Below are 22,708 nucleotides of genomic sequence, written 5' to 3'. Positions count from 1 at the left end.
ATCAACGTGGCACATGGCAAATAACCTAGCACAGTTCTGTCAGCTGATACGGCTGTATGGTATCAACGTGCTTAGAGATCTCAGTCAGACCCAAACCTGCCCTTTAGTCTATCATTCTATGATTATTCAATAGAAGTGAACCTGTTACCTCCAACTCTTTGCCTTCAGTGGATCAGCTTTCCAAATGGAGAACCCCCAGGAAGGTGGTCCTGTCTGGGAAGGCATTTCCCACTGCAGTCCCAACAAGCCTCCTTATGAGAAAACATTGCCATGGTGCAGAATGTTCCCCAGCTGCAGTTCCTGGGCATCTGTGGGCACTCCTTGCCTGGGGTTAGTGAGGTGGGCACCCATGGCATGGCATGGCATGATGCAGCATGGCACAGCACAGCATGACATGGCATGGCACAGCACGGCATGATGCAGCATGGCACGGCACAGCCGCTGCACAGCCATATTCTGCATGGCTTTTCTCTTCCAAGCAGCCTTCTGAGAATGCATCTGCTGTGCCCCCATCCTGCATTGGAGCTGAAGATCTAAATAAAGAACTTTTGTCTTTTTATTAAGCATTTTAGGAAACGTGACTATTACATTCATATTATATTTCCCTGTTTTGTACAAACACATTGAAGTCAGCACTAAGAGGATTATGTTTATGGCGCACCAATCTCTGCCCAAATGGGCTGACTAAAGAAACTCTTGTTAAACAGTATTTTCTCTAATGCCTGTTGCTTTTCTTCCCTGCCACAGTGCTCTGACATCCATGCAGGCTTTCTAAATCCACCCTCCTTGTGAGCTTTCAGATCAGGACTCTTCCTCCCTCCACCCCCTCCGGATCCTTTAATACAGCTGTAGATGAACATTAGCGCTTGGTTCAACTGCACTGGAAAGGGAAAGGGCAGATTCATCAAAATCTTTATACCTCCATAGAAAAATGTAGCCTTTTGCCTTCCTCGAGTGAATGCCTTTTCTAGAGGGTATTCATTAGGGCTTGGGTCTGTTTTTGCAGACAGCTCCACAGATGTTGACATTTTTTTTCTTCACTGGGTTAAGACGCCTTCTATAGGCTTTCATTCTTCATTTGTTACTTCTTTATTATCGGGGGGGGGGGGTTACCCTTTTTTTTTTTCCTTCTTCCTTTCTTCCCGAGGAGTTGACTCTGCTCTCTGAAGAGAGCAGTGCTCGCAGCCTCATTATGTTCCCGGCCCTTTCTCAGTGCTGCGGGGCCATTGTGGTGAGCAGCAGGTAGCGGTGGCACTGCAGGGTCAGTGCTGCTTTGTGTGCCCACAATGGGAAGAGTCGGGCGCATGGCCGTACCTGGGCTCCTGTGCCCAGATGCTGGGGAAGGGTTTGGTGGAGGGCCATTGCTCAGCATAGGGGAGGAAATAATGCTGGAATAAAATAAAGGAGGGAATGATGTGTTGGGACTGCTGGGTATGGCGGGTTCCTGTGGTGACACCATTGCCTGCAAACTGAGCTGGGAGGTGCCTGCATCACAGTTCCCAAAGGAAGCGTGCTGTGTTTCTGGAGATATTTGCCCCAAAATATTGCCAGGAGTGACGCAAGCATTGGTAAAGGCATCACAGTCCAAGTGGCACTTCAGGGCCAGAGCTAAGGAGCTCAGAGGTAATGGTCCCAGCCACTCACAGATGGGCTCATTGTGTCACTGTGCATTATCTTGGGGAAAAGAATAGCTCCAGCTCTGAGAGCCTCCTGCCCCTTCCCACACTGTCCCAAATGACAACCGCAGGTCTGCGGAGCTGCATGAGGCAGCAGTGATCTTTATCCTGCCACGCAGCAGAGCCCCAGCATCCTGCTGGCAGAAATTTGTCTGCAAATTCCCCCACATTGAAAGCAGCCTCAGACATGGGCCGGGGCGAGGACTTGATTAGGGCCGGGGCAAGCAGCGTGGGGAGCAGTGCTCCAGCCCTTAACCTCTCCTTGGGAGCCCACGGAGCTGATGCTGTCACTGCTTCTGGGGCTCTGTTCAGAGCACAGCAGCTTAGCTCTCGTCGCACTGGAGCAGAGCTGTGAGCATTGGGGTTTACGGCCCAGAAAATCCGGGCTCCAAAGGGCTCACCCCCATGGGGGAAGGAGGCGTTCCGCCCTGCCCAGGGCCACTTTTATGCCATTGTGCCTTTTCAGCATTGCATTAAGGCAGCCAAAGAAGGGGGATTTTTAATGGTTCCGCGGGAACAAAGCGGGAACATTGGACCCAACTTCATTACAGAATCATCTGAAACGCTTGAGGAGCGTTTCCCACTAATTATCATAAATAGCCGAAAAAAATCTTTCACTCCCAAAGCAGGTTCCATCTGCCCCGCCGTGTTTTCTCACCTCCACTTCAAACAGCGCGGCTGTGCCCCCGCACAAAGGGGAGACCCCATCCCTGCTCCCCTCACACACGGGCACTCTGAAGAAATACAAACAGGCCGGAGATTAACATCGCTCCTTTGCACCTTAAACAAACAGGCAGCTTCCGCCCCTCTGGGAGAGCCTCAAGAAGATGTGCTGAGCTCGCCATCCCCAAAGCGCACACGCAGCTCCTGGTGCCCAGCCATCAGAGCTATGCTGGGTGCCTGGGAAGGCACGGTCCTGCTGGGATGTTATAGGGCACAGGAGGGTGGCTGTAGGGGTGCTGCTGTCGGACCCACGGACCTGTGGGCAAACACCTTCAGCTTGACCCTATCTTCATGGATAACAATAATGAATAGGGGAGCAGACATGTCTTGTGTCTCTGAAGAGCTTTTAAGATGTGATTATGTTGTGCTAATCTCACCTCCAAGCACTTCCATGTTTAGACTGCACCAGGCCATTAAATATCACCAAACCTAGGGAGCCCCCCTGCCATCTCCAGCAACCAGCCCTGCTTTCAAACCCTCTAAATCAAGCACAGAGCAGAGCCCATATGGGCTGCCAGGAAATACGCTCCCTTCCCTCATCTGCGTCTCATTAGCACAGTGCCAGGCTCCGGGGCTGCGCGCTCTGTCCCACACAGATGTGCTGCCCCGCACTTGCCTCCTCTATTTCACAGCTGTCGTCAGGACTTCAAGGAGCAGCTGAGGAGCAGTAACACTGCACAGGCTCAGCAAAGCGGATATCCAAGTCCCTAGTGCACAGCCACAGGTATGTGCCCTAATGCAAAGCGCCATCCCCTGCTTTGCTCTGGCACGGTGTCAGCAAGAAGCTGCCCCAGGGACTGGAAAACAAAATTTACAATTGCATCTCCATTTTCTCCCCATGCTGCTGCCTGCAGGACAATGTGCAGTCCTGTTGCTGCCCCATCCTGTGACCTCTGGCACTGGTTGTTTACCCTGTGCTGCTGGTGGGTGATGGAAAATCTCCACTGAAGTGACAGTGAGGACAGCCCTGGCATGAAAACATCACTTTGGCTGCGCGCAGTAGAGCTGCTGAGGAGGCTTTAATATTTGTGAGGTTGAAACTGAGAGTGCAGGGAAGAGGTCAGAGCGTTGTGTACCACTGTTGGCACGTCCCATGGCGCTGGGCAGGGAAGCAGTTGGGATGCCTCGCACCACACAGGCACTTGCCAGCAATGGAGAGATTCAACAGGATCCGCACCGGCCTCCAGCCCGTGCCCCGAAGTGGGCACCCCGTGGCAGACCCATGGAGGGCCCCAGCTGGCCCTGGGGCAGGGTCTGCAGCATCTCGGTGCGTTGTTTTCTGGCCCTAGCGGTCCCGGACGGCAATGGACAAGTTGTGGCAGCCACTGCCTGTGTCGGGATGCCACCTAGTGTCGCTTGGCAGAAGGTCTCATCGGGCCGTGACACCGCGCTGATTCCCCAGGCTCACAGCATCTCCAGGCGCCTCCTGGGAGGGACTCTAAAACCTCTTGGATCCTGCGATGCCCGCCCCTGGGGGACTGTACCGCTGCGATGCGCCTCTGCAGCCCGGCCTGGGTGTGCGGCATCCAGCACTTGGACACTCAGCAGCCTCACTGGTGGCACTGGGTGATCGTGGCCATGGGCAGCACGGTAGAGAAGAAGAGTGAGCTTCACCTCCAGCAGCATTGCACACACCTGCAGCACCAGCACTGCCAGCCCGAGGGCAAAGGAGATGCAGCAGTGCCATGGGTTGGCCCGCAGGGAGAAATCTCTGTGGTGGTGCCCACCTGGAGCCGTGGATGGGGAGGCTGGCTGGGGACTCGTGTGGCCTTGCAGTGGAGGAACATGGGATGCTGGTCTCTCTGTGAGTGCTGGAAGAGCAGGAGGCACTTGCTGTGTGATCGCTGCCCACGTGGTGGTTGGAATTGGTGAGGTGGTGTGAGCTAGAGTGGATAGTGCACGCTCTGGGTTGGTGATGGAGGTCTTGGGCAGCACTGCTGGTGAGACTATAGACATCTTGGGTAGCATGGATGGTAGTGAGGAAATAACGGAGGTCTTGGGAAGCCCAGTTGGTGATGAGATGGTAATGGAGATTTTGGGCAGCACAGATGGTGACGGGGTGGTGTTGGAGGCCTTGTACAGTGATGGAGCAGTGGTAGAAATCTTGAGTAGTGTGGTTGATGGTGATACAGTGATGGAGGCTTTTGAGAGCATGGTTGGTGAAGGAGCAGTGATGAAGCTCTCTGTTGGCATGGTTGGCAACATGAAGGAGGTGGCCACAGGCAATGGCATGGTTGGCAGTGCCATAATGGGAAAGGCCACTGATGACAGTGTAGTCTGTGCTGCAGTGGGCACGTCTTCAGGTGGCAGCAAGGATGGCATCCCTTGGGATGATGTGGAAGTGAGTAATAGAGATGGGATGAAAGAAACCGAAGGAGGCAGAGTAGCTGGGCAAATTAGCTGGTTTTCCCTCAGTGATATCACTGCTTGCCCTGCCAGGTGAGGTGGAGTCTTACAGGACACCTGGGAGGACAGTTTAACTTTCTCACTGTTGCCCTGGATCCAGCTGTGCAGGTAACAGAGATTACAGTCACATCTCCATGGGTTCCCACTCAGATACAGTGAGCTGAGCCTCTTCAGGGGGTCTGAGAGTCCTCAGGGGATACTCTCTAGCTGGTTCATTCGGAGATTGAGAGTTTTCAGATTTGGGAGAGGAGCAAAGACCTCATCATCCAGAGCAGAGAGCTGGTTTGTGTCCAGCTGGAGGTCCAAGAGCTTGTTGAGCCCAGTGAAGACCCCCCTTGGCAGGGCTGCTAGCTGGTTGTGGGACAAGATGAGTTTGCCAAGAGACGTGAGGTTGACAAAGATGCCATCTGGAAGTGTGGCTAAACTGTTCCTGCCCAGGTCCAGCTCCCAGAGGTGTGGCATGGTGTCAAAAAGGCAGCAGGGGAGCTGTGTAATGTGGTTTGAACCTAAAGTCAGCAGCTTCAATCTGTTTAAACCAAAGAAGCTCTGGGGTGGGAGAACCCTGATGAGATTGTTGTCCAGGAGGAGTTTTTCCAGGTAGGTCAGGTTCCTCAGGAGCGTAGGTGGCAGCACTCTGAGCCTGTTCCTCTGCAGGCTGAGCTCCAGTAGCCCTCGCTGAGCATCCAGCAGCCCCTCTGGCAGGTCCTGCAGCTCGTTCTCATACAGCCGGAGGACTTGCAGCTGGGGCAGTTTGCTGAAGACATCTCCAGGCAGAAATGTGATCCTGTTTCTAGCCAGATCCAAAAATGTTAGATTGGCAAGAGAATCAAAAATACCTTCTGGAAGAGAAGGGATCACATTGATGTGCAGGGACAGCTCTCCCAGATTCTTCAGCCCTTCAAACAGGCCTTTGGGGATGCATCTGATGTGGCTGTCCCTCAGCTCCAGCCTCTGCAAGTTTGGAAGGTTCTGGAAAGTGCCCACAGCTAGTTCTTCTAAGGAGGCACCAGAGATCTCCAAATCCCTCAGTTTCTCCAAACCATCAAAGGCCCCAGATTCAACTGTCTTGATATTGTTGCCAATGAATAAAATCTTGGTCAGGTTGGGCATGTACCTGAAGGCGCCTTTCCTTATGGCAGTGATGCTGGTTTGCACAAAGATCATCTCAGAAATGAAGGATTTCGCAATCTTTGGGATCTCCTTGACATCATTTTTGGACCCTCTGTAGACCTCCTGGTAATCTTTAGGCGTTTCATACGGATCTGCACCCAGGGTTTGACTTTGGCATTTATGGGGATGGAAGCAAAGGAAGAAAAGGAAAAGAAATTGCTGCTTCATCGTCCTGAAAAAAGGGTTCCAAAAGTTGGTTATGAAGAACAACAAAATGCGAGTCCACAGTTCATGAGCTGTGGCACCACACTGTTGTTCAGCAATCAGGACCCTTCTATTCACATATCACAGCAGTAGAAGGAAGAGGCCAATGCTTAGCAGGGCAATAGCTCACCCACACAACAGCAGCAAACACTTGCAAACCTTCACAAGCAAAGCTTCAGAGATCAGAAATGGTCCTAGGATGAGGGACACAGGGAAATAGATCCCCAGAACCGCCCTTCCCAGCACATTTTCAAGCATTTCATGTCATTTACCTGAGCGCTTCCAGACAAGTCCAGCTGTCAGCACTGCGCTATGCAGGGAGTGAGGCACAGGACAAAGGGTCCCATCACCTGGGGGGAGCTCCTTATCCGTGGCCAGGCACGGGGCTTGGCTTTGGGGCTGCCGGGGGAGATAACGCCCAGCACAGCATGGGGAGCAGCCCAGGCACCCCTGGCGAGGATGCAGCGTGCTCCCAGCGTTATCTGCCTGCACCACTTGGCCATTCACATCCAGGGAAAGCCAAACCTCTCCAGACCGGCAAGGTTTTCCTTCCTCAAGAAGCAGCTGATGTAGCTTAAAGGCGCTGCTCCAAAGCCTTTTGTTTCAGCCAATAGCAACGATGAGAGCTGTGGCCCTGCCGGGCGGATACACAAACAGCCAGCACTGGGTGTCCTGGCGGCTGGCCGTGGGGCTGGTGCTGGCCGGGAGCACGAGGAGGGGCCCTGCTGGGGACACCTGGGGCTGCTGGCAGGTGCGGGGGAACTTGTGGAGAAAATGCCCTGTTTGATTCGGGGAATCGCTTGAAATGACAAGCAACGAGATGCTTCCTAGGATGAACTGCAGTTAAACATTTCTTTTTTCGTTTTCGCTTGCTCTTATTTAGGTTCAGCTGTGCTTTGCCTGGCTCTGTTTCCAGGCAAATGGCAAAGCACTGCACGTTCTCCCACGCGCCCCACCGCGTTCCAGTGCCGACGCCGTGAGGCTCCCGCTCCGCGCACGGTTCCGGGACCGGGACGCGAGCAGCCTGCAGAGCCGGGCTGAGCGCCGCCGTTCCCGGGCCGTCCCCTCGCTGCCTGTGCCCGGACCGCCCCGGCCCGTCCGTCTGCCACGAGGTGGAGCCGCAGCACCGCACGGCACGGTACGGCCGCAGCGCCGTCGGGGCGAAGGGCTCAGCTGGGACCGGGCACCCGGCCGCCGCCGGCAGCAGCATCCGGCAGCAGCGCCCGCGTGTGTTCAGGCAGCGGGACATGTCCTCACGCGACCGCAACCGCTTTACTTGCGTCTTCCCACCCTCTGCTGCGGGAAATGGCTGCACACGGGTAATTAATATCTACTTTTTAATGATAGTTGAAATACACGAGGAGTGCACGGCTGGGCGAATAAATACCGGCAGTCCCGCTCCTGACACTGGTGACCTCGGTGGGGACATCAGAGCAGAACACGTCGTCATTCCCCAGGCTGAAGTCGCTGCACCGGGCCGGTGCTGACCCCGAAGCAGAGTGCCGTGCCCTAGGGCGCAGCAGGGTCACCAGGTGACACGTCCTTCTCTCCATCCCGCACCGTGACCAGGATGCTGACCCGCAGCGTGCCGCAGGAGGAGCGCAGCACCCAGTCACCCTGGTACTCGGGCCCCAGCCGTGCTGTCTCCCCAGGAGGAGGAGGAGGGAGGCGAAGGCTGAGCTGCTGACAGCCCGTGGCGTTGCAGGATATATGTAGGGTGCCCTCGGGGTCGCTGTAGATGCACTGCCCTGGTGTGCCCTCCCCAGGCGTCTCGTCCCAGCCCTGGTGGCGAGAACACATCTGCGGCCGGAGGGTCACCTCCAGGAGGGGCCGTCCCATGAGGGCAGCGGGGCCGGTGCAGGAGGCCTGCAGGTGGATTAGGGGCTCGGCAAACACCTGCAGCCAGCTCAGCAGGTAGGCGAGGCGGCAGTCACACACCCAGGGGTTGCTCTCCAGCCCCACGCGCACCAGCTCCTCATTGGCACCGAAGAAGCCCGTGGGCAGGTGGGACAGGCGGTTGTGCTCCAGTCCCAGTGATGTCAGGCGGGGCAGCTCATCCAGCAGCCCAGAGGGCAGCACAGAGAGGTTGTTGCGGCCCAGCTGCAGTGCCGTCAGCTCTGCCAGCCCATGGAAAGCCTCAGCAGGAAGGTGGGACAGGGCGTTGTGCTCCAACGCCAGGCTCTGCAATGCCGATAGGTTGGCAAAGAGGCCTCTGGGCAGTGTCTGCAGGTGGTTGCGGGCCAGCGAGAGGTGCAGGAGGTACGGGGTGCCCTGGAGGAGGGCGGCAGGCAGCTGGGCCAGGCGGTTCCCCTCCAGACTGAGGGAGGTGAGGTTGGTGAGGCCAGAGAAAGTGGCAGGGGCCAGGCTGCCCAGGGCGTTGTGCTGCAGCTGCAGCCGCCGCAGACCCACCAGCCCAGTAAAGGCACCAGGTGGCAGCTCCACCAGCTGGTTGCCATCCAGGTGCAGCTCAGCCAGCTGGGTTAGTGTTACAAAGGCACGGGGTAGCAGCCGTGCCAGCATGTTGTTGCTCAGTTTCAGGACGCGCAGAGCAGTGAGTGGGGCCAGCAGCCCCTTGGGCAGCTCAGCCAGCACGTTCTGCGAGAGGTCCAAGGCCTGGAGATGTTGCAGGGGGTGGAAGATATCATGGGGCAGTGCCTCAATCCTGTTTCCCTGCAGGCGTAGGTCCTGCAGGTTGCCCACAGCGGTGAAAAGCTCCGGGTGCAGAGAGCGGAGGGCATTGGAGCTGAGGGACAGCACGGTGAGACTGGGCAGCCCCTTCAGCAACTCTGGGCTGACAAATGGCAGCGGGTTGCCCGACAGCTCCAGCTCAGCCAAGCCGGGCAGCATGCGGAAGGCGCCGGGCTCCAGCTCCTGGATGTGGTTGTTGATGAACACCAGTTTGGTGAGAGCAGTGCTGGGGCCCAGCACACCGCTCCGGATGTGGCTCAGGGCCGTCTCCACAAAGATGAGCTGTGTGGCATTGCCAGGCAGGCCTGCTGGGATCTCCCTCATCCTCTCCTCTGAGCAGAAGACGCTGGCACGGCCATAGCACTGGCAGGGCGGGGGGCAGGGCGAGGGCAGCCCCCAGACCAGCAAGGCCCCCAGTCCCAGCACGGCAGGGAGCAGCATGCTGCACTGCAGGAGGAGTGTGGCCTCAGCCCCTGCTGCAGGGCAGCTGGGCCTGCTGCCCTCAGCTGAGTGGTAGTGTTCCTAATTGCTCATCCAACACTTCCTTTTGCAATAACGTTTTGGATCCTGAGCTCCTGCTAAGGCCACATGCCTGCACACGTGCAAGGGCTGAGCTTGAACACCCCATGGTGCTGTGCTCATGGTGAGCAGCACAGTGCTGCAATGGGGACTCTGCCACACCACGGTGATATATCCACGTGGAAATGCCTACAGCTGGGGGGGTTCTGGCCTCATGGCAGTGCTGCAGGGCAGTGTTGGGCCCAGCCTTCCCTCCCAACACCCAACGTGGTTCCCACTTGCCCTACACCCTTGTCTTCAGTCCCACAGCCTACAGCTGCCACTTACCGAGAGCGGCATCACAGGGACCACCACCGCAGGGAACACACAGCCTGCTGCCAGGAGTGAAACTCTCCGAGAAGGGAAGATGTGTCCTGGGGCGGATGTGGAGGCAGCTGACAACATGTTCCTGCTGGGGTGGAGCTGCCCCTTTCCGCTTATCAGCAACAACAACCCGTGTCCTTGGAGCACTCCAAAAAACAGCCCAACCCCTGGAGCAGAGGTGAATCCACACGGGGCGCAAGGGCAGCAGCCACAGGCAGGCATCCCAGTGGGGAATCATGGCCATGGCTCCAGCCATGCCCTGGGGTGATGGCACTGGGCCCACATCAAACGCAGTGTGCTTGCATGCAGCAGCCCAATAGGAGTGTCCTTGGGCTCTATTGGTCTCATTGAGGCATGAGACTGGCAAGAGTTCCTTGCCCAGGAGAGAGGACCAGCACAGCACGGTGAAGAATAGCAACACCCCGGTGAAGGGGAACACCTCAGGGCCATTATGGTACGGTTCAGAGGTCAGGGCCACTGGTGAAGGCACCCTTGGAAGACCTGCTCTGTGCAGAGAGCTGCAAGACTCCCAGCATTGTGTCAGGAAGCTTGCCAAGGTCTCAATGAGCCCTCCAAGAGCTGTCATGCTGCAGTGGAATGGCTAAGCCCTCCCTCACCCCAGCCCAGCTGGGCTGTGCAGCCACAACACGCTCCCCTGTCCCAGTAGCCTGCATGGGCTTATTCTCACTGTGAAGGAATCACTTCAGAGAGGCAATAAATGAAAGCTCCTCTCCCTGCTGGCTTGTACCAAGGGTGCTTCTCACCACAGAGAAGCAGACAAACAGCTCTTTTATTTGGACAACCGTGCTTTAATGGTCACAGAGCAGTACCGAACGGTCCCGAGGCACAGTCCTGTTTGCAGCTGTCATCAGGTCTCAGCCCAGAAGAGCATCCATCCCATCACATACACACAACTGCACTGTTGCTTGTGCCGGCACTGGCTCCTGGAGCACCACGAGCAGCACCACCCATTGAGACTCTTGTCCCATAGTACCGTACCCCATACAGCCCAGTGCCACACATGGAGCTGTGCCTGTGCCTTGCTCGCTGGAAGAAGCACAGTAGCTGCTGGGGCAGTGCAGTCCCACCTGCCCACAGCTGGACCTCAGGGATTTGCCCTCCTCCCCTGTGCCACCAGCAGCATTCAGGCTGGGAGCAGGCAGCAGGAGCAGGTACAGAGCGGGCACTCTCAGGGCTGGGAACAGTGAGAAGAGAGGGTGCAGCTGTGCTGGGCAGGGCTGCAGTTGGTGGATGCCCAGGGCACATGTAGTCCCACAGTGCTGTTGCCATGGGAAACACAAGCGTGTGAGGACAAGGACTCTGCTGGAGGCAGAGGAAGATGCTCCGCTCTCGCCACGCTGCCTGCAGGCAGGGAGGGCAGCGTGGACGCGGCCGAGTCACTGGGGTGTGCCACCACGGAGCACACCAGGCTCAGAGCCAAGCAGAGGCAGCCCAGCCCTGCAGGGCTAAGCTGCAAAGGCACACACAGCCCTGCTTGGGAGGAGGGTGTGTGCTTAGATCCTGGCCCCTCACACTTCAGCACAGGCTGTGGCTGAAGGCATGGGGTTTGGGGCAGCTCAAGGGGATCATGTGAGCTGAGGGTGGGGGAGTCCCAGTGCTCTGTGGCCAGGCTGCTGCTCCCTGCTCTGCTACTTGGCACCCTGTACTCTGGCTGCTGGTCCCAGGAAGGGATTGAGCACAGAAGCAGGAGGGGCTGGGGACAGGGCAGCCAAGGGGGCACCCGTAGTTGACACCCTGCTTGCAGAACAGGGGCACGGTGAAGCAGAGCAGCACAGGGGACTTGGGCACATGGTGTGATGATGTCCATCCAGCTCTGGGTCACCACTGCCCCCGGGGCTCATGGGGGATCAGGCTTCATTGGGTGCTTTCATCCTCATCAGCACCACATGGCTCTTCTTTCTACAGCTGTACACCACCAGTGCCACGAGGGCACAGAGCAGAGCCACGCACACCAGCACGATGACAGCCCCAACCACCGCGCTCTGCGTGCGCGTCAGCCCCCACCACCCTCTGCCTTCCTCCTCCTCTTCCTCCTCCCGAGACACAGGGGTGACCGGCAGCGTGGTGGGGAACCCCGACGGCAATGCTTCCTGGGAAGGGCGGGCAGGCAGCGGGCTGCTGGGCCGGGCAGTGGGTGGCTGGTCCTGCCACAGCTTGGCAATGGGTGTTCCCCGCAGCGGGGCCGGCTGGGCGCACACCGGGGGGGTCTCACCCACCTTGCTGGGGTTCGCCTCCAGCCAGGCACGCAGGGGCAGGATGGCCTGATCGCAACGCCACGAGTTGTTGTGCAGCTTCACCTCCCGCACGGCAGACAGCGGGGAGAAGATGCCTGCGGGCAGGCTCTCCAAGGTATTGGCTTGCAGCTGGATGTGCTGCAGCCTCGGAGTGGCAGCGAAGAGGCCACGAGGCAGCGTCTGCAGGCGGTTGTTCTGCAGGGAGATGTTCTGCAGCTTGGGCATTCCCCCCAGCGCCCCAGCGTCCAGCCGATGCAGGGCGTTGGAGTGCAGTGAGAGCTCCAGCAGCTCACCCAGCCCACGGAAAGCCCCCGGAGCCAGGGATCGGAGCTGGTTCTTGCTGAGCACCAGGAGCTGCAGCTGGGTGAGGTTGCTGAAGACAGCGGCGGGGAGAGCAGCCAGCTCGTTCTCATAGAGCCACAGCTCCCGCAGGTTGGGCATGGGGCCGAAGGCAGCCGGGGAGATGTCGCGCAGGCGGTTGACGTGCAGGGTGATCTTGGAGAGGGCACGCAGCGGCAGGAAGATACCGGCAGGCAGGGCAGTGAGGAGGTTGTTGGAGAGGTAGAGCTTCTGCAGGTTCCCGTTGTGCACAAAGAGCTCCGGGGACAGCATCTCCAGCTGGTTCTGGTGCAGGCCCAGCTCCTGCAGCTCGGGTAGCGCATCAAAGGCACCTGCCGGGATGTGCCGCAGCCGGTTCTCGTAGAGCCGCAGCACCTGCAGCTGGGGCAGCCGCTCAAAGGCGCGGGGCGGCAGGCGGTCGAGGTTGTTGCGGGCCAGGTTGAGCTTGGTGAGGCTGGCGAGCTGGTCAAACAACCCCTCCGTCAGCTCCCGCAGGTTGTTCCCGTGCAGCTGCAGCTCCTTCAGGTTGCTCAGGTGGGCGAAGTGGTCAGGCTCCACACGGAGCAGCTGGTTGCTGGAGAGGAGCAGCGACTCCAGCTTGCCCAGGGGCTGAAAGACCTGCACCGGGAGCTCCTGCAGCTTGTTGCTGGCCAGGCTGAGGTAGCGCAGGTCGGGCAGGTGCTGGAAGGCGTCGGGGCTGACGTGCTGCAGGTCGTTCTTCTCGATGCGCAGCCCGATGAGCAGGGAGGCGTTGCCGAAGGATGCCTCGCCCAGCACAGTGATGCGAGTGTTGACGATCTGCAGGGTCACTGTATTGGCGGGGATGGGGCTGGGGACAGCGGTGATGCCGGCGCCCGAGCACTCCACCTGGGCGGTGCGGACGCACTGGCACTGCTCCGGGCACTGCCCGCGGACCGGGTGGAAGCCCAGCAGCAGCAGCAGCAGCAGCAGCCACCAAATTCCCTGCTCCATGGGGCCTGCAGTGAAAAGAAAGTAGGAGGCTACCGCCCACCTTGGGATGGGTGCTGCCTTCCCAGGGCCGGACACACTCCTCTCCAGGAGTTCTGGGCCAGGCAGGGCAGAGCCGGCTGCGGTGTCTCACTGTCACACCACAGCTATTAGTGGCATCCCTGGCGTGTCCCGCTCCTCCAGCAGCTGGGAACATGGTTTCCTGTTTTGCAGTGAGCTTGGTGAGCTGGTCCTGGTGCTGCTAGCCTGCCAGCATCCCCAAAAGGTGGAGAGCCCCAAACCAGCAGTCACCAGCACCAGAAGAGCCCAGGGCTGCCACAGGAGCTACTGGAGGAAAAGGGCTTTGCTATGCCATCGTCTATCTGCGCACACCAAGGACATTCTCCCCTCCATCCTGCTCTGGGAGCCCACCCATGGGTCCAGCAGCAGTCTGTGCCTAGCTGGCAGCTCCCAGTGGCACATGGCAGGAGGAAACCTGCGCTTCCCAGGCACAAAGCAGGGCTTAGCAGGGCACGGCTGAGAGCACACAGGAGAGCAGGGAAGTGCCTGTTGCTGGAGGGGAGGGAGGAGTCCTCTGCAACCAGCACGGCTTATGGCTCACATATGGAAACAATCTGCATCCCAGAACAGTTTTGTTTATAGCAAGCAGCTTATAAACTCCACCAAACGCTTTGCACATCAAAAGCACAGCTCATGTCACTCCCTGTAAGTGAGCTCATGGAGCATCCAACTGGAGGGCAGTTCAGGAAAGACAGCTGAAAGCAATTTACCTCCCTTTCTCTTTTAAGGGACGAAAGCTTGCAGACCAAGGGGTTGAACACCCAACCCCTCAGCATCCAAGCAATTCTAACCTCAGCCCCCCTAAATTTCTGCCCCTCCTTTCACATTCTTTATGGGTTATCATTTAAGAAACTTTGCCCACCTAACTCAGTTTGTTGAAGAACCCTTGTGGGACAAATACCTCCAACTCACCAAAAGGTGCTCAGTGCGCACACCAGCTAACCATGCTCCCACCCCTCGGTGATGTTCTGGGGGCTCCCGGGGGCCTGAGGGCCACGTTGGGGAGATTACAGCAGAAGGGAGACTTACCCATGTCCTGCAGCCGTGAGCGCTGAGCGAGCACAGCTCCGTGCTGGCAGGAGCGCCGAGTGCGGTTCACGCTTCCCCTCCCAGTATATAACCCGTCCAAATCAATGAATCAGCACAGGGGCAGCGGCGGGGTTACGGAAATCACTGCAGTAGAGCGGCTTCCAGCTCGCACTTCCTTAGCAAACAGAGTGATTGACTGGGAAATGGAGTGGCTGGTTTCTTGCTTGTGAACCCTCTCACTTGAAGACAAACAGTCGGCCCTGAGAACACGCTGTGCACGTCAGCCAGCACGCTGCGTGCAGCTCAGCCCTGCAGCCCCCTGCACACAGCCAGGGACCGTGACTCATTGGGGCACCAGCCCTGTCCTTCTTTTGGCCCCACCACCCGCCTGGTTGCCCCGTGCCCACCTCTCCCCAGCAGCCTTGTCCAGGAGCAGCCACAAGCAGAGGTTTAGGAGATGTGACCATGGGAAAACCAACACGTGTGAGCCTTGTTCTGAGCCAGCAGCAGCCCTGTGCTAACCACGGGACAGCGGGACTTCCCAACTGCCTTTAATCCCATCTCAGCCCACCCACGTTTCCGCAGCAGCTCAGGTCCCAACACCCTAATGAGCTGCCTGAGATGGGAACAGCACAGTGTTGCCTCCGAACACACTCCTCAGCACAGCACGGGTGCTGGGTGCAGCATCACTTGTTCTTTGCCACTCTGTGCAGCGTGCCATGCTGGTAGGGCTGATGGCACGCAGGGAAAGGGGACCCTGCAGGCTGCAGAGATGGAAAGGGCAGTTTGCAGTTGGACTTGGACCGTGAGAAGAGTGTGGGAGCGAGACCTTTCCGGCAGCTACTGCCACATCACATCTAGAGGGTGTTCCCAGGGGGATGAGCGTGGGGCCTGGCTGCTGTGGGATGTGATGGGGGGTGTGGGTCCCCTCCATGCCAGGGGAAGCACTCAGCCTGACTCTGCCCTCGCAGCATCCCCTGCTGCTTGGCTGCCCATGCCCAGGAGAAAAGCTGGGATGGAAAATAGGCATTTTGAAAACACTGTCCGCAACTGCTTTACTTCACATGCTGTTGATGCAGCAGTTTTTTCCCAGTGATGCCATTCCCAAAATAGACTCCCTGCTTCCATGAGTGATGCACTGGGAGGTCAGGCAGCAGCTGGGAACTGCCCTGCACCCTGGTACTGAGTGGGGCTGGCCCAGGCTTATCACCCCTTGTCTGCCAGATCTGGCTGCCCACTGCTGGGCTGCTGCCCATTCTGAGTCACCCTCCAGGCACACAGCTTTCAGTGAAGCACATAGAAATCAAAATCCAGTGTGGCTGGAAAAGCACCACTCCAGACCGGGGCCGACAGAGGAATGTCACACTCAGCATCTTCCAAGCAGCGTGGCCCCAGCAGGGGCAGATGCAGCACATGGGGCTGGGGCAGAATGAGACCGCAGCCCTCAAACAATTTTGGCAGGAAGGCTGCTGCAGGGCATGGTGCACAGGGAGCAGCCCTAGGGCATTCCTGCAGGGACAGCATGGGCAGGGGCTGGCATCACTGTGCATTCCCTGGCTACAGGCAAGGGAGAGGAGCAGAGACAGGAAGGGAAGGGGTGCTCACACCCTGGCACCCCCAAGTCCCAATGATGTGGTGTCACCATGTTTTGCCTCATGGCCCAGAAATGGGACAGTCCCGGCTGCATCCGTGCTGGCCTCATCCCAACACATTCACACAGCTGGGGCTGCTGGGGTAGCGAAGCTGGTCGGCTCTGAATCACCAAGGGACTCGAGACAGCTTGGAAAAACACAAATCACTGCTAAACTTAGCAGCTTGTGGGCTTGGCCAGAGGAGAGCATTACTCATCTCCCTACCAGCTGAGTGCACCGCGCTCACCCACACAGCACTGGCAGCCCCACCACCATGCCCCCCCCAGCCCTGGGGTCCCCCTGGGCTGCAGAGGGATGTAGGGATGTGCTCCTGACAAGCAGAACCCATAGGAACCTCCTGCTCTGAGATGCATTTGCTGGAGGGAGTGGACACCTCCACACTCCCTGCTGTCTACAATGCAGGTCTGGGACAATCCCAGGTATTTTTGATGCCTGCAAACTGCCCTCCCTGCTGTGAGAAGCACCCGTTCCTCCCAGGGGCTTGGAGTGGGGCCAAACCCAGCTGTGCGAAAGAAGGGGGAGCAGGGTGGAGAGAAGCAGAGATCACAGAATCATAGAACCATTTGAGTTGGAAAGGACTCTTAAATGCTATCTGGTCCAACTCCCTGCACTGAACAGGAACACCCACAGCTCCATCAGATGCTCAGAGCCCCATCCAGCCTGACCTTGGCTGTCTCCAGGGATGGGGCACCCACTGCCTCTCTGGGCAACCTGTGCCAGTGCCTCACCACCCTTAGTGTAAACAGCTTCTTCCTTACATCTAGTCTAAACTTCCCCTCTTTTAGTTTGAAACCATTTCTTCTTGTCCTATTCAGACAGCAGCCCTGCTAACAGTGCATCATGCCAGGAGGAATGCTCTCTTGATGCAGAGAACCGCAGGTCCTCAACACACGGGAGCAGGTAGATATAAAGGAGCAGGAGAAGAGCAGTGGGGATGAAGAATATTTCTGCAGAGTGGGATTTTTTAGGTGCAAGGTGGAAGAAACTGGGCATTAAAGCTGTTGCCTGAAAACAGAGTTCTTGAAAAGCCAGCAGGAATAGGAGGTGCTGGAACAAAAACCACACAGGTTACTGCCAAGTTAAGCTGCAGGAGCTGAAAATAAAGCTGGGAAAGTCCACAGAGGAGAAAGCTAAACTGATAGTGTAGTGGAAATGCTGAGTCACGGCCTGCAGCACTGATTGAGCACCTGTGGGAAGGCAGGGCCAACCCAGGGAGCTCAGGTGCATGCAGTGTACCTGGGTGATGGAAGGGGTGGAGTCAGGATGCACCCCTTCCCAGGCCTCATTTAAGGGTTGGCAGTGGAGGTAAGAGCTTCTCTTACTTGGGATTCCTTCCTACCTGATGCTTTCCAGAGGTAAGCAGCTCTTTTCCTCCAGTTCTGTGTCTGCTGTATTTGGGCTTGTTCTTATTTGCTGTAGCTAAAGACTTTCCTGCTCTGCTCTTATTGTGGTACTTTCCATCCCAGTATAGCATTATATATATAATAATGGGCTCCAGGATATAGAGACTCAGAGATGCTCTGGGAGGCAAAGAATTCTGGTAGGGGGCCAAAAGGAGATACAACTAGCATTACAGAGAAAATTAAAAACCTGTGCATAAATGTCAGCCAGCTTATTTCACTCATCATCCCCAACCTAGAACTCCAGCATATCTACTTTGAGTTGAATCAGGTGGATGATGTCTTGCAGATGATACTGAGAAAGAACATATGTTACAACAGTCCTCTCTCTCCTGCCTGTGTCTTTTGCACGGTATCATTGAAAAATAACTAGTATCTAAAAGAATTGTTTTTTTAAATATCTAAAAAAGAGAAAATATCCTACCCTGGATCTGTCTTGGGTCTGGTGCTCTTCAAAGACCTGAACTGGGGAACTGAGTGTACCCTTAGCCAGTTTGTTGATGGCAGCAAGCTGAGTGGTGCAGAGGACACAGTAAAAGGAAGGGATGCCATCCAGAGGGAGCCAGAGGAGCGCCATGAAAATGACCAAAGGGCTGGAGCGTCTTCCCCTGTGCAGAGAGGAGGCGGGAGCTGGGGGGGTTCAGCTTGGAGAAGAAAAGGCTACAGGGAGATCTCACTACAGCCTTCTAATACTTGAGAGGAGTTTGTAAGCAGGAGGAGTATCAACTTATTACACTTTTGAAAGTGACTGGACAAGAGGGAATGTCTTTGTTTTTTTTTTTTTCTTCTTAAACTAGAAGAGGGGAGATTCAAATTAAATATTAGGAAGAAATTCATTACTCAGAGGGTGGTGAGGCTGTTGGTGCTCCATTCTGGAGCTGCTGAGGCCAGGGTGGGTGGGACAACCAGCCCATGGGAGTTGTTGGGGTTGGATGGGCTTGAAGGTCCCTTCCATCCCAAGTCATCCTGATACTGAGGGCTGGGCAGCAGGGTATGTAGGCTGGAGTGTGGCCAAGGAGTGGCCTCCTGCTTGAGAGGCACCTGCAGCCCTCTCCCTAACCCCCACCTGCCCTTTCTGAGAGCTCTTACCCAGGGCCAGGCACTCAGACCCCACAACCAGTTCAGCTCAAGCATGGAGGACCAGGGCTGCTCACAGGTAGGGGGACAGCCTATCTGCGTCTGCCCCAGGGGTTGGGGTCCTGTCTCCAGAGAACTCATGGGCACTGCAGTGAGGGTATAGCCAGGAAACAGATTCCTCCAGGACAGTACACAGCAGGGCTGCCCTCAGAGCAGGACTTAAAGCCAACATTTCTGCATACAAACTCCAGTGGGGCTGGCTGAGCTGGTAGAGGTGCACAGCACTGTTGCCGGCTGCTCTGAATGATAGCAGCAGGGCTTGGCCTGGGCCCAGGGCAGTGCTAGCCTGGAAGGAATGCAGGGACTGCAGCCAAATCCGCTGTGAGCAGCAACAACCAAAGCGGAAAGAACTTGTCCGATGGGGTGCGGGTGCTGCAAGCTGGGGCAGGACAGGCTGGAGCAGGGCTGAGGGGAAAGCTCGTTCTGCACCAGCCCCTTCCCCAACCCAACCTGGGAAGAAGGCTGTGGAGCTACTCCCTGGCTCCAGGCTCTTATCTTCTGAGAGAAACAAAGGCACAAAACACAAGGATCCTGCAGCAGCAATTGCTCAAGGGGGGCCCAACCTGGTGGTAGCATCCCCAGGTGCAGCTGAGATCGCCCTTCTCTGCTGCAAAGAAGGGCTGTGGTAGTGCATCCCACAGTGAGGCTGTGTGAAGGCTCATCTGAACATCCAGCAAGGGGATGCAAGTCCAGGTTTTAGTTGAGAAAATTGAGATAATTTGCCCATCTCTTAGATGCAGCCTAGGCCTCTTGGAGTTCGTAAATATTTGCAACCCCAGCACTTGTCCCGTGTGTGTGTGGGTAGGGGAGGGGGGGTTAGCTCCATCTCTCCCTCTGTTCTGAAATCCCTAGGAAATGCTGCATGCTGATAGCACAGCTGCTGAATCAGCTGCCCTGGGTGAGATGTGCTATCCCTGGGCTGGGGGAGACACTTGGCCAACTCCCCATAACATCAGCAAGAGGATCCCACGCTTCTGCCTCTCAGCCAGCTCCCACACCAGACCACTCCGCCGGAGGTCCTGTGGTCAAAGCCTCTCAGCATGTTTGCCACCACCCAGCTGCTCCTTGCCCCTGGGACAGGGAGGAGCAGGATGTGAGATGCAGCTCCTGAGGGTGCCAGAGGGCTGGGATGGGAGAGGTACAACTGTGCTCCAAGTTAGCAGTGATGATGGTAATGCATTAAGCTTCCAAACAAGCTGCAGTGAGACTCAGTCAGTCACTGCTGCAAGTGGTAACAAAGGTCCTCAAATGCCCCTAGCTCAAGTGGCTGAGGTGAGGTGGAAAGGGCAGAGGACACTAAGGGTCACAGGTGCAGCACACAGGGTTGGTGGCTTGCAAGGTGCAGGAAGGGACCTAGCAGGAGGAAAAAGCAATATGCAGGCAGACGCAGCTTGCACCTACCCCCAGTCCAGGACATGTTCAGCCACCCCACCACCTCCCAGGGGAGGTTTAAATGGGATGTAAGGAAGAAGCAGCAGGGCTGGGGAAAAACCTTGCCATGTGCTTTTCCTGAGGAGCCCTCGCTGCTGGGAAGACTTGTCGTGTTTTTCCCTAGTAGCTCTTATTGCTGCCTGCCACCTGCTGCATCTGTGTGACACTGACCCGGAGAACCCCTTTGTCAGGGTGAACAGAGGTGAGATCTAAATAAGGGTTTCCTCTGATTTTCCAGGTCGGAGATTTCCAGAAAGGACTGAGCCTGGGCAACAAGCGATGAATCAGAGGCAGAACAAAACATGACATCTCCATCAGAGGGAAGAAAGGAAGACTCGATGAAACATCCCATGCTCACATTGCTCCAGCCTTTTGTTGTCTGCTGACTTCACTTCCCCCGTCTGGCTCAGGAGTGGGGAAAGCCCGATGACAGCATGCAGAGACAGATCATCGTCCTCCTTATGCCTCACTGTATGCAGCAATGTGGCAAAGCCCCCACGTGCCAGAGTGCAGCAAGTGCAGCTAGTGAGCCATGGGAGACACGGCAAGGCAGAGCTGGCCTGGTTTGGGGCTGCGACAGCCAATGGAAGGTTCAACAGATAGCAGCTGCTACTTAGCTGCTGTTCTGCACCCTGCCCGCACAGCAGACCGGACACGCAGAGAGCCAGCTGTAAGTCAATACTACTGCTATATGCCAACCAAACTGTTGCTTTCTTAGAAATCAGCGTGCATTCATGTGTGAGCCCATTTGCTCAATGCCACACCAAGGGAGGCAATGACCAGTGCAGCCATACTGTGTCCTCGCTCACCCATCGCCTACTCATCCCGTGCTGTACACAGATGTGTGCGTGGCACTTACATGATAGCCCTGCAGCTGGCAGACACTGAGTGGTCAGTACGATTGTCCAACCAGAACTAAATTTGTACTAAGTGCCTCCTTGCAAGTGCTAACAATAACCCAGAGCCACCACTTGTAAAGCATTCATGTTGTTTCTGTGCTTCTCATTTAACTACACTGCAATAAACCGGTGCTTCTGTTCATGAATCCCATCCAGCTTGCTCCACGCATTGCTCCTCCTTTAGAGATGGCTCTAGCTACTGCCTGGCTCACTGAAGTTTAGTAGACCTCCCAAGCAAGATGGTGGTTATTTAACTCTACAGAGGTCCACTGCCTTCTTTCACAGCCTACAAGAGGAATTCCACACCAGCAGCAGTTTATTCTCATTGCCTGGAACAGCATACAACAGAGGACAAGCTACAAACTTGCTGTGAATGCCAATGTTCTTAACCTCAGGCCTGTTGAGCACCTTCTTCAGGCTACCCAGGAATATCCCTGTTTCAAAAAAACAGGTTCCAAAAGGACTCTGAGAGTACTGGGTCTCACACCCAGGAAGCCACATGGAGAGGCTCATTAATCCAGTCCCAGCTTCTGAGCAAAAGGAAAGAGCTTTCAAGAACAAGTCACACAGTTAAGAACTAAAAAGTGAGAGCTACCAAATGAGTACTGTCTCCAAATGAGTCTACCTGCAAGCTAGAATATTCATCTCACTCAAAGTATTTGTAAGTACTAAGACCAAAAGTCTCGCTATTACCTAGTATCTGCCTTTGCATATCAAAGGCTTGAAAGGGCTGGCAGCTGGGGAGCAAGCGTAGGTAATGAGAACAACATACTAACACTGAATATGCTGTTCTCACACCTGCATGCTGGAGTCTTCAGTGAAGCACAGCTCAGTTCCATGCTGAAACTGAGGACAAGGCCAGCAGCTGCCTGGCCAGCTTCTAAACAGGCGGTGGCACCTGCTGACCCTCAGCCACCATGCTGCAGAGCCCTGGGTATCTGCATGGCACACCAGTTTCGAGCCACACTGCAACACACAGCAAGTTGTCCCATGCTTTTCACATCACTGTCAAAGCTTAGGGATGAAAGCATTTACTACGAAGCTGAATCTTCAGGAATGTGACAAAGTCTTAAAAATAAGCAGTAGAATTCATCACAAGTGTACATTTCAACCAGCATCTATCTTACTTTCCTCTAAAATAGAGGAAGACTATCAGCTTCGTATGGTAGATATTACTTTCTTCCTCACACATCCTGCACTGGGGCTGAGAATAGAAACCAAAAACAAAGACATTTGCATCATACCATTTCCCCCTGTCACTTCCACCCCTCCTCCCTCTCCTGCCCTTTTTAAAAGCTATTTTCCAGCATGTTCTCCCGAAAATACCATTTTGTTTTCTCACAAAACACTGCTGGCAATGTGAGGCTTAATATTTGGAGTACTCCAGGCAACCTTTAAACAACAGTTAAAGCTGTGCTCCTGTGTAAACCTCCCCATGCTGTTTGCATTTTTCCTCGCCCACGGAGAGCTCTCTCTCCCAAGCCAGTCATACAGAGTGGTGTGAGCACAGCAGCCAGCAGTGCCCTCCCCAGGGCAGGGCAGCAGCCCAATGCACGCTGACCGAAGTGCAGAGCTGTGTGTGGAGGTGGACACGGATTTTCTTTCAGCTTCCCATCTGTGTTGTGTACACCGAGTGCCATCGCAATGTGCAGTGACTACAGTCACTTTGGGCAAACGCTAAGGTGGATAAAAGCACATTTTCGTTATACTGTAGAGAAAAGGTGTGGTCCTTGCTGCGGAGATTCGTAAGCTGTATCTGAACCAAGCCAACTGTCCAAACGCTCAAAA

At 56.0% G+C, this 22,708-nt stretch overlaps 3 protein-coding genes across 3 annotated transcripts; all 3 read right to left on the bottom strand.

Annotated features, from left to right (window-relative positions):
- Positions 1-538: 538 nt before the first annotated feature.
- Positions 539-6,413, bottom strand: LOC109369362 (uncharacterized). Its single transcript, XM_019618851.2, is given in 1 exon segment — positions 539-6,413. A coding segment is annotated over 1 exon segment (2,340 nt). The 5' UTR covers positions 6,144-6,413; the 3' UTR covers positions 539-3,803.
- Positions 6,414-7,491: 1,078 nt separating this feature from the next.
- On the bottom strand, positions 7,492-9,883 carry LOC104912532 (uncharacterized). The gene is made up of 2 exons (XM_010716365.4): positions 9,714-9,883; positions 7,492-9,314 (listed from the first exon to the last, which is right to left on the bottom strand). Exons 1-2 carry the CDS (start codon positions 9,828-9,830, stop codon positions 7,689-7,691), a joined length of 1,743 nt encoding a protein of 580 aa, XP_010714667.3. The 5' UTR covers positions 9,831-9,883; the 3' UTR covers positions 7,492-7,688.
- Positions 9,884-10,537: 654 nt separating this feature from the next.
- Positions 10,538-14,725, bottom strand: LRRC15 (leucine rich repeat containing 15). The gene is made up of 2 exons (XM_010716364.4): positions 14,402-14,725; positions 10,538-13,320 (listed from the first exon to the last, which is right to left on the bottom strand). Exons 1-2 carry the CDS (start codon positions 14,403-14,405, stop codon positions 11,618-11,620), a joined length of 1,707 nt encoding a protein of 568 aa, XP_010714666.1. The 5' UTR covers positions 14,406-14,725; the 3' UTR covers positions 10,538-11,617.
- Positions 14,726-22,708: the final 7,983 nt, after the last annotated feature.

This window comes from Meleagris gallopavo, chromosome 11 (assembly GCF_905368555.1).
Source record: "Meleagris gallopavo chromosome 11, MGAL_WU_HG_1.1, whole genome shotgun sequence".
In the NCBI taxonomy this organism is placed as follows: Eukaryota; Metazoa; Chordata; class Aves; order Galliformes; family Phasianidae; genus Meleagris; species Meleagris gallopavo.
The sequence above is the reverse complement of the archived record's forward strand: the minus strand, read 5'-3'. Positions and strand labels throughout refer to the sequence as shown.